The 16,205-nt window shown below is 39.9% G+C and overlaps 1 protein-coding gene across 1 annotated transcript in view; it reads right to left on the minus strand.

Moving 5' to 3' along the window:
* Positions 1-16,205, minus strand: part of CRYBG1 (crystallin beta-gamma domain containing 1) — a 232,342-nt gene that overhangs the window by 121,700 nt on the left and 94,437 nt on the right. The window contains exon 2 of the mRNA XM_019967281.2: positions 5,215-5,353. Coding sequence (XP_019822840.2) covers positions 5,215-5,353 — 139 coding nt within the window. The remainder of the gene's footprint in view (positions 1-5,214; positions 5,354-16,205) is intronic.

The raw sequence follows: 16,205 nt of genomic DNA on the forward strand, positions 1-16,205 counted from the left end.
ATATATGTATATTCCAATTCCCCTTTTACACAAAATGTAACATACTGTACACATCGCTCTCTATGTTGAATTTTTTTTTTTGCTACCAGTATATATATATATATATATGTATTTTTGGCCACATGGCATGCAGTATTTTAGTTCCCCAACCAGGGATCAAACCTGTACCCCTGCACTGGATGTGTTGAGTCTTAACCATTGGGCCTCCAGGGAAGTCCTTCCTAACACTATATTTAGCCTTTTAGGATAGTACTTACAGAGCACAGGAAGAATTCTGCATGCAGCCAGTACGGACAGGGTCCCGGGGTGGGGTGGGTAAAATGACATCAAGATCTGACAGACGATATAAGCAGAGATCTGGGACAAGGTAATTCTAAGACCCAGCAATCTCTAATCACACATGCAGGTAAGATGAAGTGCCACCAGGAGTGTCAAATGCAGTTTTGGAAGGGATAGATGATACTCATAAGTCCTTCAAGGAAGTCATTATTGGGAAGGACTTAGTAAGTAAATACCTCATTCTCAGGACTAGCATTAGGGAGTTGGAACTCAGGATTTCAAAGGTCTTACATCTTGCAAGATAACTTCAGAAGGGCTCTGGGTGGGATTAGTAACCTGGGTGATCAAAGCCAAAGTGTAGGAGCCAAGTGACCAATGTAAGTGCACTGTGTCCCAGGCCAGCCCAATAGTGGAGAAGACCCAACACTGGGTGCCAGGGGATTGGGCTGGGTGGACAAGTCTGAGCCCTCTTAAAGTGGGAAAGTGAAAGTCGCTCAGTGGTGTCAGACTCTTTGCAACCCCATGGACTATACAGTCCATGGAATTCTCCAGGCCAGAAGACTGGAGTGGGTAGCCTTTCCCTTCTCCAGGGGATATTCCCAACCCAGGGATTGAACCCAGGTCTCCTTCATTGCAGGTGGATTCTTTACCAGCTGAGCCTCAAGGGAAGCCCAAGAACACTGGAGTGGGTAGCTTATCCCTTCTCCAGCGGATCTTCCTGACCCAGGAATCGAACCAGGGTCTCCTACATTGTGGGAGGCCTCTTAAGTAATTCATATTTTGAACTTGGTCCAGCCTAAGAAATGAGTTAAATCTGGGGATTGGCCATCGAGAGGAAAATTGGTTGGCCATGTAGAACAGCTAGGGAGAGAGAGAAAAAGGAGAAATGATGGGGTTGGAAAGAGAAATGGGACCTTGCCTCTCCGTGTGGTCAGCTACCTGAGGAACATGGTAAATGAACATATTAGGAAATGTTCTGTCCTCTTTACTACCTGAACAAATGCTTGTTGAACTGAATTGTTATCCGTATTGACTAAACTAGAATAATCAGGCTGGAAGCTGGAAAACACTCCACCTTGACAATTATAAGATTAACTGGGTGATGAAAAAGCTGTCAAAAGTGATGGTGGTAGAAACACCTCTGAGATACTTGAGACTAAAGCAGATATCTGTCTGTTTTGGATGATTTGGGAGCATCCCAATCGCAAGAGTGAGATGAAAGATTCACAGAAGTCTCCTGAATGATGGCTCAGAGAAGCATAGACAAGAATCAAAATCTGTACATATGACTACTAGAGGAGCAGCCCTGATTTGGCAAAATTCCTTCTGTTCTATAGATTATAGTTACTTTGGCTTGAGGGTGCAGGGCTTACTTTTTCTTTTAAAAAGTACGTACGCACACACTATACACATGCATACACACAGGATAGGGGAAATAGAAACTTTATCCAAGTTCAGAATAAAAATACCCAAATGGTTAAAAAAAAACAGCTTTTTCCCCTTAATCAAACAATTGCTGTACCTGTTTATTCCCTTTAACTTGCTTAAGTTTGGCTCCAGAATGATTGAAAATGTGACAATTCTACTACAGAATTAAAGTAGTAGAATGTAGTAGAATTAAGACATTTTCATTTACAAATGAACTAAGTAGTAAATATAAAAAGTATAAAAATACAGCAAAAAGATATATTAATATACACGGTTAAGCCTTTCTTACATGCAAAGAAAGAATTATTCAATATGATTATCATAAATGGTATATGTTTTCACTTAATGATACCACTTTTTTATGCTTTTTTCTCTCATATGAAAAGTCTGTTAAAAATATAAATATTTTACATAAACATCTTCTACTCTAAAGCTGACTAAAGGTTTTATGTAGCTGTTTAAAGGAAAAAATTGTTTTGTGTAAATAAATAAGATCCTTGGTGATTTTTCTCATATAAGATTTAAATTCTAGTAATATTCTGCTTTGATTTGTGGTTGTGCTCTTTTACCTAGGAAATGGCAACCCAGTCCAGTATTCTTGCCTGGAAAATTCCATGGACAGAGGAACCTGGTAGGCTACAGTCCATGGGGTTGCAAAGAGTTGGACATGACTGAGGACCCACAAGCCCTTTTTCCTAGTTGATGTATATACTTGTTTGAGAGGCAATATTATCTTAGTATTTAAAAATCCGTTTCCATTTATACAAGCATGTAGAACAAATGTCTTCTTTCAATTGGAGGATTCAATACAATATTGTCAGCTCTAAAGAATGTCTAAGGAATTTAAACATGTTAAATAAGTAAACAAACACAATAACATAGAGTGTGCGGAACACATAAAGAGAATGAATAAACCTTAATTGTTTGGGGGAAGACACATGGCTTAACTTCAGTGCAAATAAAAAGCTGAAACATTTGTCTGAATAAACAGATATAACTTAGAGAGCTAGATCAACTCAGGGATCTTAAGAAGAACTGATGGCCTTCTGCCTGGGAAAGATACCAAGGGTGATGCTGATACAATTGCCTAGTAAATCTGCTGAATCCTGTAGGAAATGCCCAGGCTCGTTTCAGAGTGTAGACTAAGAAGAATCCTTTGAAAGGTATGGGAGGCACCCTGGCACTAATAGTAGGTATGAATTACCCAGAATCTACGTGGAGCTAATTTCTGTTTCTCAGTAATACTGGTCAGACTGGTGGTATGGAGCTGTCCTACACTTCTGAAAATGGTCTAGTTACACATCTCAGCTATGATCTCAAGAGACATAAAATTGAAAACACCATCAGTAGGCAAGAGAGCACTATGCCTCGTCTTTTCTTCCAGTCCTTATAGAATATGCAGATGAGAAAGATCCAGAGTCAGACCCATGAGGGATGATGGAGGGGGAGAGAGAGGGAGAGGGAGAGACAACCGGCAGATCCAGAAGTGGACCTGGAAGCCTGTTCTTCCTGTTGTGGGCATTTGACCATCGCTGAGCAGGATGGTGTGGTGCAGGTAGAGCATGCAGGCAGTGCCTGGCTGACCCCATTTCAGGCGGCACGTGGAGACACTGTAGCCAGAACGACGCTTTGCCTATGCTCTCCCTTCTTCGAGTTCCTGCCTGTCTTCTATCTGCCCTGGCTCCCTTCCCACACTGGGTGCCCAGTTCATCCATTTCTGGTCCCAGGCGTCTGCCTTTCCCAGTGTTCTGCCTGGCCTCCTTCTCCCTGCCAGCCCTCCTTGACTTCATCCTGGGAGAGCAAGCAAGGGTAGAGAGAGCATATCTAGACAGGGTGAGAGTATCGTGAAGAAGACACGGCTACTGTTGAACTGTAGACCAAGGGAGGGAGTACCACAGACCCTTCACAGTCATCGCTCTCAGGGAAGTTACTTTTGGCCCAATTTTACATGCTGCTACCAACTGTTTCCTGGACTTCAGTAAATATCATGAGATACTTAATGACATGACACTTGCAGAATTATAATTATTAAGGGACAAATATAGAAAAGAACTCAAAACTCATGGCCAGTGACTGGATTTATCAGGTTTTGTTTCCAGTTACAAACTGTTTCTTATAAAGAAGAACAAAATGTAAAACCAATTTGAAAGTACATATAAATTATAGTAAGCCTGGTTATTTAATTTTTTAAGTTAAATTTGATTTTTTCATTTCACCATTTTTTAAACTTAATTTTATACTTCTGGTACTCATTGATAAATTATGCTATTTTGAGTTAGAAAGAATTTTCTGTTGAATTTCCCTACCCACTTTTATTTTCTAATAAACTGTAAAATATGAACTTATGATATCATCATGTCTTTTTTTTCTTACTGCTTTCCATCACCAAGGGTATTTTTAAATTTTTTTCATTATGGTAAAATACACATACATACAATTTACTATCTTAACCGTTTTAAATATACAGCTCAGCAGTCCTAAATACATTTAATCCTAAATACATCAGTAGTCCTAAATACATTCACAGTGTTGTATATCCAATCTCCAAATTTTTCATCTTGCACTAAGTAATTGTTTCACTTTTAATATACTGCATTACTAAAACAAACTCCTTTGGGGAGGGGATTTCTTTCATGACGAACCATCTTTCATTGCTAACCCTCAGTGATCTTCTAAGAAGTTGTAACAAGAACTGTATTATACAGCCTTCAAAGTCTGGCAGCTAAACCAGCTCTCACACTGTGAGTCAAGACTTTATTTTATCTTGCTGCTTGCAGGCAAGTGCACAAGCCATGTCCTTTCATGGGTAAAAGGATGCAGTTTAATAAGAATATACTTTTATCTCCTACTTTTAAAGCAATATAGTTAAGTTAGAACTTAACTTTTAAAGCAAAATAAAGTTTCTTTTAAAGAAACACAATTAAAAGCTTCTCTTAAAGCAATATAGTTTAGAACTTCCTATGCAAACATCTAGATATTAAGATGTAACTCCTGATAGAATGGTAACAACTCTAAATGCCTTACAGTAGGAAGGAAATGTAAGTAAATAAAATGCTTTTTATGGGAAAGAATCACTGTTTCCAAATATTGATGTAATTTTACTTTGTATATCTTTGAGTTAAAGGTATATAAAGGGGAAAAGGCAGCAAAAGGCACCCATGACAACCAGGCAGAACTTCTGAAGGCAGCAAAGAGCAAAGATTCAAACTCATCTTTTGATCCTGATTTATTATCACGGTGCTTTGATATGTAATGACCTTTTAACCATCTGCTGCTGCTAAGTCGCTTCAGTCGTTTCAGACTCTGTGCGATCCCATAGATGGCAGCCCACTAGGCTCCCCCATCCCTGAGATTCTCCAGGCAAGAATACTGGAGTGGGTTGCCATTTCCTTCTCCAATGCATCTACGATCTTTTTAACTATGTTTTTCAACCAGACAGGTGATATTTTACTTTAATTCAGTAAAGTGTTTAGTCCTAGGAGTCAAATACTGGAAATGAAGCATTACCTTTTTAAAGATTCCAGACTCTGTAGGTAAAGCACCAGGCATCTCACAGGTGGTGTGAAAGAACTGGGACTCCCCGCAGTGCAGTGTAAATTCTTCATACTCTCCAGCCACATGTGCTCCATCCACTACCTCCAAAGCTCTGCAAAGAGTGGAAACAACAACCTCTCAAGAATGCTAAAAACACAAGAAGCTAAACGCACTTCCCTCTGTATATTTCCAATCAGTCAAAATAATGAATCATTCTTCAAAATCTACACAGAATTGTAGACAACTTGGTATTCTCATAGTACATTTATAAATAAACTTTGATAACTTCCCTATGCGGCTAATAGAATTCTTTTAAATCCTGTGCAGAAAACAAATTGGAGACACAGTAAGTAAGTAAATTGTGAGATGGCTAGACGATTTTGATATGAAAGCAATACAAATTCATTTTATACTTGCTTGGTTGCTCTGCTGTCATTGCTCTTAAGGAAAAAAAAAAAAAGCATTTGTATATTTTTTGAACACTGGAAATAAAGTGAAAACCAATTCCTCTCAGTTAGGGGAAGAATCTAGGCTATTCCAGGCAAAGGAATCTGTTCCCAGGATTATAATATTTATTAGATTTAAAAGGAATGGAAACCAATAAAGGCAGTGTTTTAGCAGACACTGGTGGTTGCCTAACCTCAAACCATTCATTTCCTTAACCAAACCCAAAGCCTAACTGTCACACCACCAACATACATTTTCTTTGCTAACAACCCTGATTTGTTCAGATAGCTATTTTCCATGTGCTTCAGAGGAAGTTGCTTCCTGCCCTGGTAGTCAGTCATGATTGGTCTAATCTTAAAGTCCCCTCACCAGTAACTGACTAAGACATAAGCCCACACCTATCTCTCTAGCTGATACCATCACATTGATTTAGGTCTCCCTGATCCTTAAAGTCTTTGTGTTTACTTAAGTAGTCGCTCAGTCATGTCCGACTCTATGCAACCCCATGGACTGTAGCCTACCAGGCTCCTCCGTTCACGCGATTTCCCAGTGTTTGTACTTCACCTTATATCTGATGCAATTCTGGCCACTAGATGTGAGGGACATCTGTTGAAGGAATCATGAGAAGGTCTTTCTCTTAAAAGACAGTTTACAGAAAGTAATAGTTGTTCCCTGCAGGCCAGTATCATGCCTGTATGTGATGAATGTGACAGCCATCCTGGGATCAGGAGTGGCATTAGCCTTTGGAGAAGAGATGGAGAAGAAAGCAGGGCAGAAATGTGAGAGCAATTTGCATCTTCAAGTACTTTGTTGAGTAGCTGAATTAACCAATCCTAGACCTGCCCTAGCTCCAAAGTTCTTATTACGTTGCATATAAAAGTCCCATTCTTTAAGCCTTTTTGAGTCGAATGTTCTCTGTTACCTGCAGTTGAGCATCATAACTGATACAAGGGTTGATGTATTTCTTAAGCATATACTGAGACTGAGAAGAAGATCCTGGACCAGGAGAAGGAGGCTCATGAAGAGAACTAAAAATTAAAGTCTTTAATATTTCACAGAAGAAATAAAAGCCTTTGCGGAATTTCTATCAATACAATGAACCAAGGATAAAAAGTAGGGCAAAGCACTAAAACTCTAAGAGATGAGGAGGCACAAATCAATGGGGTAATGTCAACAAGGAAGAAATGTATGGGAGTGATTTTAAGAAATCCATCTTGTTCCTCTTTATTTTAGAAAACATTATTCTTTGTGTTACAGAAAATGTGAAGGTATTTCAACAGCAACAATTTTTTTGTCTTTCCTCTCAATTTTGTTTAAAAGTAATTTTTGTACAGAGTAAATACAATTCAATCAATATTGAAGGGAACTGAAATAAAAAGTAATTTCTTTAGCTCATTGATATTTCTCTCTGCATAAGTAACCATTCTGAACAGTTTCCTTCCTGCAATGTTCACGCCATATATAAGGACTTAAAAAAAAAAATTTCTACCCTCTGAAAGTAGGTGCTGAAGTTCACCTTAGAGGAAAATCTCTCCTTAGGAATTACAGATGGCATTTATAAAGGGATAGAAAAATACACCTAGCTTCAAAGAATTACATAACATTTGAAAAGTATCTTATGATTGAGAAGATGTTAAAGACTTACCACAGATGTATGTTTGTATCACGATTTATTTTTATTAACTGGACACTGACCCTAAATCACAGCCCTTGTGCTGCTTCTGCTCACAAATAAGCCAAGAAGAGCAGCAAGCAAGTGAAGACCACTAGGACTGTAACAAAGAAAATCAAATCTAACCCCAAACTGGATCTGTTTCTTTTACTTTAACTTTTGTCTTCTGTTGTCTTTGTTCTCAGTTGTGTCCGACTCTTCGTGACACTGTGGACTGTAGCCTGCCAGGCTCCTCTGTCCATGGGATTTTCCAGGCAAGAATACTAGAATGGGTTGCCATTTCCTTCTCTACTGTTTTTGCTACAGTTAATCACTAAAAGGAGATTGCCTATAGCTTCAAGTATATGTGATGGTCCATATCTTGGAATCGTGCCCCCTAAACCTGAGCTGTACCCTCATTTAGCTCACAGGAAACATCCTCACCAAGGCCCACCTATAAACGACTGCCAGAATGAAGCAATTAACACACCTCTTCCAGAGTCTGGAAATATTTCCTGGTTGGAACCAAGAAATATTTGCAACAACTACTACCTTTTTAAACTTTACCTCCTCACCCCCTACTCTTTGTTTTATAAAAGAAACTAGCATCCAAACCCAGGCAAGATGGCTCTCTGGGACACAGATATCTTCTCTGCCTACTGGCTTTCCAAATAAAGTCGCTATTTCTGCCCCAACCACTGGTCTCTCAATTTATTGGCCTGTTTGTTGTGCAAGTAGTACGAGCTCAGACTTGGTAACAAGACTTGAAAATGGATTCCAACCACTGAAGTTTTATGAATTGTAAAAGTAAAAAGAAAAGTATAGAAAGTCTACCACTTTTAAGGCTTTTTCTTTTTGAAGCGAAAAATACGTGCCCATTGAATGAATCTAGAGATGAAGTGATAGACTAGAACTACATGTGCTTCCTAAGCTGTGTATTGTTGGAGGTGGGCAGAGATCCAAAATGGAGCTCTCTCTTCCTGCTAGATACTTCTGTATTGTGTGATTAAAAGCTAGCAAGGGTGCTCTTTTTATGTATTTTTCTTGTGATCCAACCCCTGCCTGTAGTATAGGATTCTTTTGCCTGCAAGTAATAGAAATTTCAACTCACAGAAGCCTAATCAAACACAAATATAAATCACTGACTATAAAGCAGGAGAGGTGGACTGAGTTCGTTTAATCAGTTTATTCCATTGCTGTTGAATTGAGTGGCTGCTACAGTTCTGGTCATCATGTATAGATACATGATAATTCCAGGTGATGAAAGATGATCTCTTCCTGCATATCTCTCCCAGAAGTAAGGAAGTCTTCTCTAGAAACCACCTAGCAGACTTCTCTGCATATCTCATGTCTACAGCAAAACCATTGCAGGACCTACCCCCAGAGGCTGGGGCCAGAGGGACATCACTGCGCACAGGGTGGGCACCGGAACAAGCTGGGCTCTATCAGGAAGGGGGCAGGGGAGGAAGTGGACACGGATGTCAGTGTGTGTCACTTCACCTCCCTGTCTAACAACATGTCCCCCACGCTTGTTACACTGTCGGTAGATGTAGAGTTGAGACATATTCATGGTTAAATTCGAGTTACCAAAGCAGAAATATTCATGATTCTGGCCTCACTGCATGTTGAACCCAGGCAGTTTGCTTGCTTTCCTGGCTTGGAGATAAACTAACAAGACTTAGCCTGCTCTCCAAGAGTCAATCTATATGCTTGGGGTCATGATCTCAGGAGGCAGATTTAGCTTCTCCGTGGCCTGAGGAAAGGGATGACCCTCATATGTAGTCCAGGCAAGGTCCTTGCTTCACTCATAATTCCCAAGCCATTAACTGCAGAGAGTTGTGCTACAGCAAGTGACTTCTGACCTCCCTTGGAGGGGAGGAGTTTGAGGCGTTGGCTGAATTTCGTTTCTTCTAAACCAAGATCCAAGCATGGATGCTGACCACGTGGTCACAGGCATCATTAATTCGAAGTTGGCTCCAGGACTCAGTTGGGAGGTAAAGAAAGGCCACAGGGTGCGTGGGCTCAGAGGGTTTTGCAAGCTGAGTTCCGCTTTAGGAGCTTCTCACCCCAGACGCATTTTCTAGTTCCTCTCTAGTGTCAGGCACAGAATTTCTACTCCCAGCAAACGTATTACACAAGTTTGTCTCCTGAAACGCAACCTTCATGAAACATTACACAGACAAAAAATACCTAGAATCATGCTGAAGGGGGCCCTGGGCCCTAAGTAATTTAAATAATATCTAGCTCTCATGCTTTCAGCTAGCATTTTTATATCTCCTTTCATGTATCATACAAAGTAAAGGTAAGGAAACCCACTCCAAACCCTCAGGACATTAAGATCTAGTAGACATAGGGGCTCATCATGTGGACAAAATATTTTAATCATTAATAACAGTTACAGACAAAGCCAAACATAGATAAGACCCCCTTGTTGTTGTTGTCCAGTCATTAAGTCATGTCCGACTCTTTGTCACCCCATGAACTGCAGCACGCCAGGCTTCCTTGTCCTTCACTATCTCAGGGAGTTTGCTCAAACTCATGTCCATTGAGTCAGTGATGCCCTTCAATCATCTCATCCTCTGTTGCCCCTTTCTCCTCTTGCCCTCAAACTTTCCCAGCATCAGGGTCTTTTCCAATGAGTTGACTCAAGTTCCCCTAGCTTAAAAGGAAATCTTAACAAGTGTTTGCAACCAGAAAGACCAATTGAAAAGTTCATTTTTCCTTTCCAAAGGATATATTTTCAGTTTAACTCCTGATGAGTAGGCTGCAGGTGGTTGTAAGAAAGGCTAAGTATGGCCTCCTGGTGAGAAATCTAAGACTTATAAATGGAAGTAGAGCTTCCTTTCTGAATAATCACCACTGGTCTCTTATTAAGCACATTATTTCTGGGGTTAAAAAACAAAACAAAATAAAATCCCCCTCCCCACCCCAAATTGCCATACTGGTCTGGAGTTTTATCAGAGGAAAATCTACTAACTGGCTAATTTGCAATCTGCACTTTCTTTTTTTTAGTACAGGTATTATCCTGCCAGAGTGAAGGGAGTTTTGGTGTTAAGTACTTTATTTTACTCAGACTCATAAACAAGTGGAATACTGGCCCACTTATTCCATTATTTTCTGTTCCTTTTTTATTTGGTTTGCTTTTAAATGCCATATTGCCTTTGGAGCTTTTTTTCCTTAATATATATATTTTATTGGAGTAAAGTTGACTTATAATGTTTCAGGTGCACAGCAAGGTGATTCAGTTACACATCACATATACTATTTTTAAAATTATTTCCATTACAGGTTATTACAAGATACTGAATATAGTTCCCTGTGCTATACAGTAAACCTTTGTTGCTTGTTGCATATCTAGTTTTTAAATTAGAAATCTAGCATTCTATTCATATCAAGTCAAACAAGTGAAATCAAATGTCATAAATTTTTTAGTTAGGAAAAAATTCATAAGTTTTCTAAAATATATATGTATAATATATATTATACATATTATTTATATATATGAATACAAAAACTTTTCTACTATGCTTCTCCTTGGAGATTAAGTTGGTAGAAAATTAATAATAATACGATTATTTGCCCTTTCCCAAGTTAAAAGTTATTTATGGTTATTTCCAGGCAAATACAAGCTTTGTGAGGCTTGAGGAGAATATAATTTTGGGGCCCTCTTGAAAAAGAAAACAAAGTATCTTACTTTTTCAAAATATATAGCACTAGGGCCCCATGTGCTCCAGTTGTCCATGAAACTTTAGCTTTTGTTTCCTATGAATCCACCTCAGGTTTTCCTGATCGGGTCGGCTCCATCAAGCTGCTCCTTGAGCATTTTAATATATGTAGCCCAACATAAAGCACATTATGAGTTTCTCTATCTAATAATTCATTATCTCTAATGGTTCAGAGATAATGTACATGTAAAACAAATGAGGCACAAAACTAAAGTTTTCTAGGGTATGAATGTGAGAACTGGACCATAAAGACGGCTGGGCAATGAAGAATTGATTACTTTAGAACTATGGTCCTGGAGAAGACTTTTGAGAGTCCCCTGGACAGAAAGGAAATCAAACCAGTCAATCTTAAAAGAACTCTGAAGACCAGACTCTGGAAGGACTGATGCTAAAGCTGAAGCTCCAATTCTTTGGAAAAGACCCTGCTGCTGGGAAAGACTGAGGGCAGGAGGAAGAAGGAGTGACAGAGGATGAGATGGTTAGATGGCATCACCGATTCAATGGACATGAGTTTCGAGCAAACTTTGGGAGATGGTGAAGGACAGGAAGGCCTGGCTTGCTGCAGTTCATGGGGTCGCAGAGTTGGAAACGCCTTAGTGACTAGTGTATAAATTGATGCTCTACTGCCATCCAGTGGCTACTTAAAGAATTCTTGGTGTGTTCTAATAAGCCTCAGAGCTGTAACTTGAACAAAAAAAGGTGCGGCCAAGAGAGCTGAAAACACCAGGTATTAGAGCCACTCCTCTGAATTAAGACTGTGGTTATAAGGCTACATAAATTTGCTGGCCAGAAAGGAAGGGAGGAAACTTTTAATTTATTAACAAACAGGACTAAGTAGAATTTGTAGTAGTATTAATATTTCATTGCTGCAATTGCTGAATGGTAGGGAGCTAACATATATGGAGCAATCCTGGTAATATGAGGCCCTGTATCAGATTATGGACACACCATCAGATAATTCTAGGCCTGGAAAGGCCCCTAGTGATTACCTGGTGCAGTCCCTCATGGCACATTTGAGGAGACACTGGCTCTGAGAAACCCCGAGGCTGGCAGGGCTCTGGGCCCGCTGCTTACCCATGTGCATGGAACTGATGTTAGGCTTCTCTGCCGAGGCTCTCCAAGAGTCAGCTAATGGCAGTGTGACAATAGAACCACACCAATCTATCCCACTGCCGGAAAACAAACAAAAAACTAATATATTTCCCTTGGAAAACAAAGGATTTTGGATTTACAGAATGGGTTTTTTTTTTTTTCCAAAAGCAATGTTGTATTCAAATTTGTATTTTTCTCACATGAATGAGAGATAAAATATAGCAATGTATACACAGATTTCAGTCATACCAGCCTAGCCATTACCCACGTGATCTTGGCTAGTTGCTCAACTTCTTGCAGCCTCAGTTTCCTCATTTGCAAAATGGGGATTATAATCAGATTGTCATGAGAATTAACTTAGGTAACACTCACTAAACACTTAGTCTAGTACTGCTACATAAGAGGTACTCAATAAGCATCAGCTATTTTAATTATGCCTATGAATGTCAGTTAACATTTGCTGCATTATAACTTTCTAGGTCTCATGTACATGGTATTTTAAGCTAGTGTATTTATCAGGCTCAACTACAAAATGATACAGAGATGAGAATATCTGAATTGAAAGTTACCTCAGAGATAATCTAGTGATCCAACAACCTCATTTTGCAGTAGCGCTCATTGATGACCAGAGACATTAACTGTTCACAGTCTTAGGACTAATTATTGGCAGAGTTTAGGGTAGAGAACCTATCTAACTTCCAGTTTAGAGACTGATTTCAAATTCTCTGCAGATGAGTTTCATGGTCACAAATCCTCAAGTTGGATGGATAAATTAATAAACTCTCTATGCTCATCCATGGAGAAGGCAATGGCACCCCACTCCAGTACTCTTGCCTGGAAAATCCCATGGACGGAGGAGCCTGGTAGGCTGCAGTCCATGGGGTCGCTAAGAGTCGGACACGACTGAGCGACTTCACTTTCACTTTTCACTTTCATGCATTGGAGAAGGAAATGGCAACCCACTCCAGTGTTCTTGCCTGGAGCATCCCAGGGACGGGGGAGCCTGGTGGGCTGCCGTCTATGGGGTCGCACAGAGTTGGACACGACTGAAGCGACTTAGCAGCATGCTCATCCACGTTTTGAAAATCCAAAACACCCTGATAGTTTAAGACATATAAAAAATACTACATCATTAATCCAAGTATTTTGTGTCAGCAAATGGTAATAGCTTTTAACACAGAAGTGCTGCCATCTAGTGGTTACACAAGAGTTTCAATTTTATCTTTTTTATTTTTTAAAAATAAATAAATCTTTTTATCTTTTAAAAAGAGTTTATCATCTTTTTTAATAGTGTTTTTGTAAAAACTCTATGGGGGTGTCCCTGGTGACTCAGTGGTAAAGAATCTGCCTGCCAATGCTGGAGACCCAGGAGGTGCAGGTTCAATCCCTGGTCGGGAAGAACCCCTGGAGAAGAAAATGGCAACCCACTCTAGTATTCTTGCCTGGGAAATCCTATGGGCAGAGGAGCCTAGTGGGCGACAGTCCACGTCACAAAGAGTTGAATGTAACATAGCGACGAAACAACAACAACAAAGCTCCCTGGTCTGGCTGGTCTCTATGATTTCTAACTTTCTGGGCCCCTTGATTTTTTATTTTTAAAGCAAGAAAGATATTTATTGTAATGCACTGCCAAGTAAACTCGCAGATGCCACTAACAAATAATAGAACATTTTTCTATAGCTCATTATTTCCATAAAACAAACCATTTTTCAAATATCATTTCTGAAACAGAATATAAACCCAACTATAAATAACCAAGAAAAGAAAAAAAAAAAAACCAGTGGCCATGAAACCCCAGAGCAGTGTGTGTCACTAAACTAGATGTTTTAAATGGCGCCTAGAAAGCTGGGGCCCATCTCCCAATGTGCTGTGTGGGAGAGTCCCCCTCATATTTGTCCAAGTTCCCCTCATATCTGACCACTGGGAATGCAGATCACTTTCTCTCCAACAGAGCCTGGAGACTTTTGCCCTTATAATTCCATGTTGTGAAATCTAGGCTTTCGGTGCTGCAGAGTTTGTGACATTTAATCAAGCTGTCTCAGGACCAATAAATGTCAACTTTTGTCATTTGTGATCACCTCCCAAGACTAACAAACTGTGAAGCACCCCACTGGAACCCCCCCTCACTCCCACCCCTGGAACCAGGCTGAGCTCAGTCAAGTTTGGCTTTATTAGTATTGGTTCCAGAGGAAAGAAGAGTCTCAATCTGAGCAAGAACAGAGGACCAGGGACCAAAACCACCCAGGAATCACTGCCCTAAGCCCTGAGGACCTTGGTCTGGGTCTCAAGGAAGGGCTTAGGTTTATCACAAGTCTTGTGTTTGATTAATGACTGCACATGATCAATCTCTCTTAGAGTCACTGAGGGCTTCCCTGGTAGCTCAGCTGGTATAGAACCCGCCTGCAACGCGGGAGACCTGGGTTCAATCCCTGGGTTGGGAAGATCCCCTGGGGAAGGGAACAGCTACCTATTCCAGTATTCTGGCCTGGAGAATTCCATGGACTATATAGTCCATGGTGTCACAAAGACTCGGACATGACTGAGCAACTTTCACTTTCACTCAGAGTTGCTAAAAATCCTGGCCTTTTTCCCCACATCTCTTTATAATATTCAAGTTGAACAAGGTTGGATTTTAGTTGTCAAAATAGAAAAAAGTTTCTTGGTTGCTGGCATTTTTCTTCTAAGGGTGTCAAATTCCTATAATCTAATGGCAGAGAAAATGTAGGTCTTATTTTGATGGCACATATAATCCCCAAAGAAAGACTCATGACTTTGCTAAGCTCATAAATAACAAATACATAATGCAAGAGAATTTTAAATTGCTATCTTTTGCAACACAAAACAAAGCTAATGGTGATTATATAACCATTGAGCAGGCAAGGAGCAGGCAACTTGGCAGAATATGGTTCTGTGTACAAGAGCAGAAAACCAAGCCCCAAGTCACCAGGGACAGCTCTTGGGAGTCAACCCTGAGCTCTTCTGCTCCCATCATTCAACCTCCAATCACTGGTGAGGGGACCTTTGTGATCACACCTGAGCTTGCTTTGAGAGACACTAAAGATGCAGCCACATGGACCTCTTTGTTAGACAAATTGCAGGAAAACTGAGAAGGGTGTAAGCTACCATCTTATTTAATACTCTGACTATAGTGACTGAAAGGGAAAGTTTCTCTCTTTCTTAAATGTAAAAAAAAAAAAACTTTTTCTTTTCCTCACCAGTTGTCTTTCAGACAATGTGGACTGTAGACCTGATCATGCATAAATATTAGTAATTATATAGAATTATATAGAACTTTATGAATATACAATCTGTAAAGTAATTATCTCTCTGGCTTATGACACTACTACTCCTTTAGTTTTTTTTTTATCCTCCTTTATTTACATTGCTAAGACAACAGAGTGGGAAAGACTAGAGATCTCTTCAAGAAAATTAGAGATACCAAGGGAACATTTCATGCAAAGATAGGCTCGATAAAGGACAGAAATGGTATGGACCTAACAGAAGCAGAAGATATTAAGAAGAGGTGGCAAGAATACACAGAAGAACTGTACAAAAAAGATCTTCATGACCAAGATAATCACAATGGTGTGATCACTGACCTAGAGCCAGACATCCTGGAATGTGAAGTCAAGTGGGCCTTAGAAAGCATCACTACGAACAAAGCTAGTGGAGGTGATGGAATTCCAGTTGAGTTATTTCAAATCCTGAAAGATGATGCTGTGAAAGTGCTGCACTCAATATGCCAGCAAATTTGGAAAACTCAGCAGTGGCCACAGGACTGGAAAAGGTCAGTTTTCATTCCAATCTCAAAGAAAGGCAATGCTAAAGAATTCTCAAACTACCACACAATTGCACTCATTTCACACGCTAGTAAAGTAATGCTCAAAATTCTCCAAGCCAGGCTTCAGCAGTATGTGAACCGTGAACTTCCTGATGTATAAGCTGGATTTAGAAAAGGCAGAGGAACCAGAGACCAAATTGCCAACATCTGCTGGATCATCAAAAAAGCAAGAGAGTGCCAGAAAAACATCTACTTCTGCTTTATTGAC

Source organism: Bos indicus, chromosome 9, assembly GCF_029378745.1.
Source record: "Bos indicus isolate NIAB-ARS_2022 breed Sahiwal x Tharparkar chromosome 9, NIAB-ARS_B.indTharparkar_mat_pri_1.0, whole genome shotgun sequence".
Taxonomy (NCBI): domain Eukaryota; kingdom Metazoa; phylum Chordata; class Mammalia; order Artiodactyla; family Bovidae; genus Bos; species Bos indicus.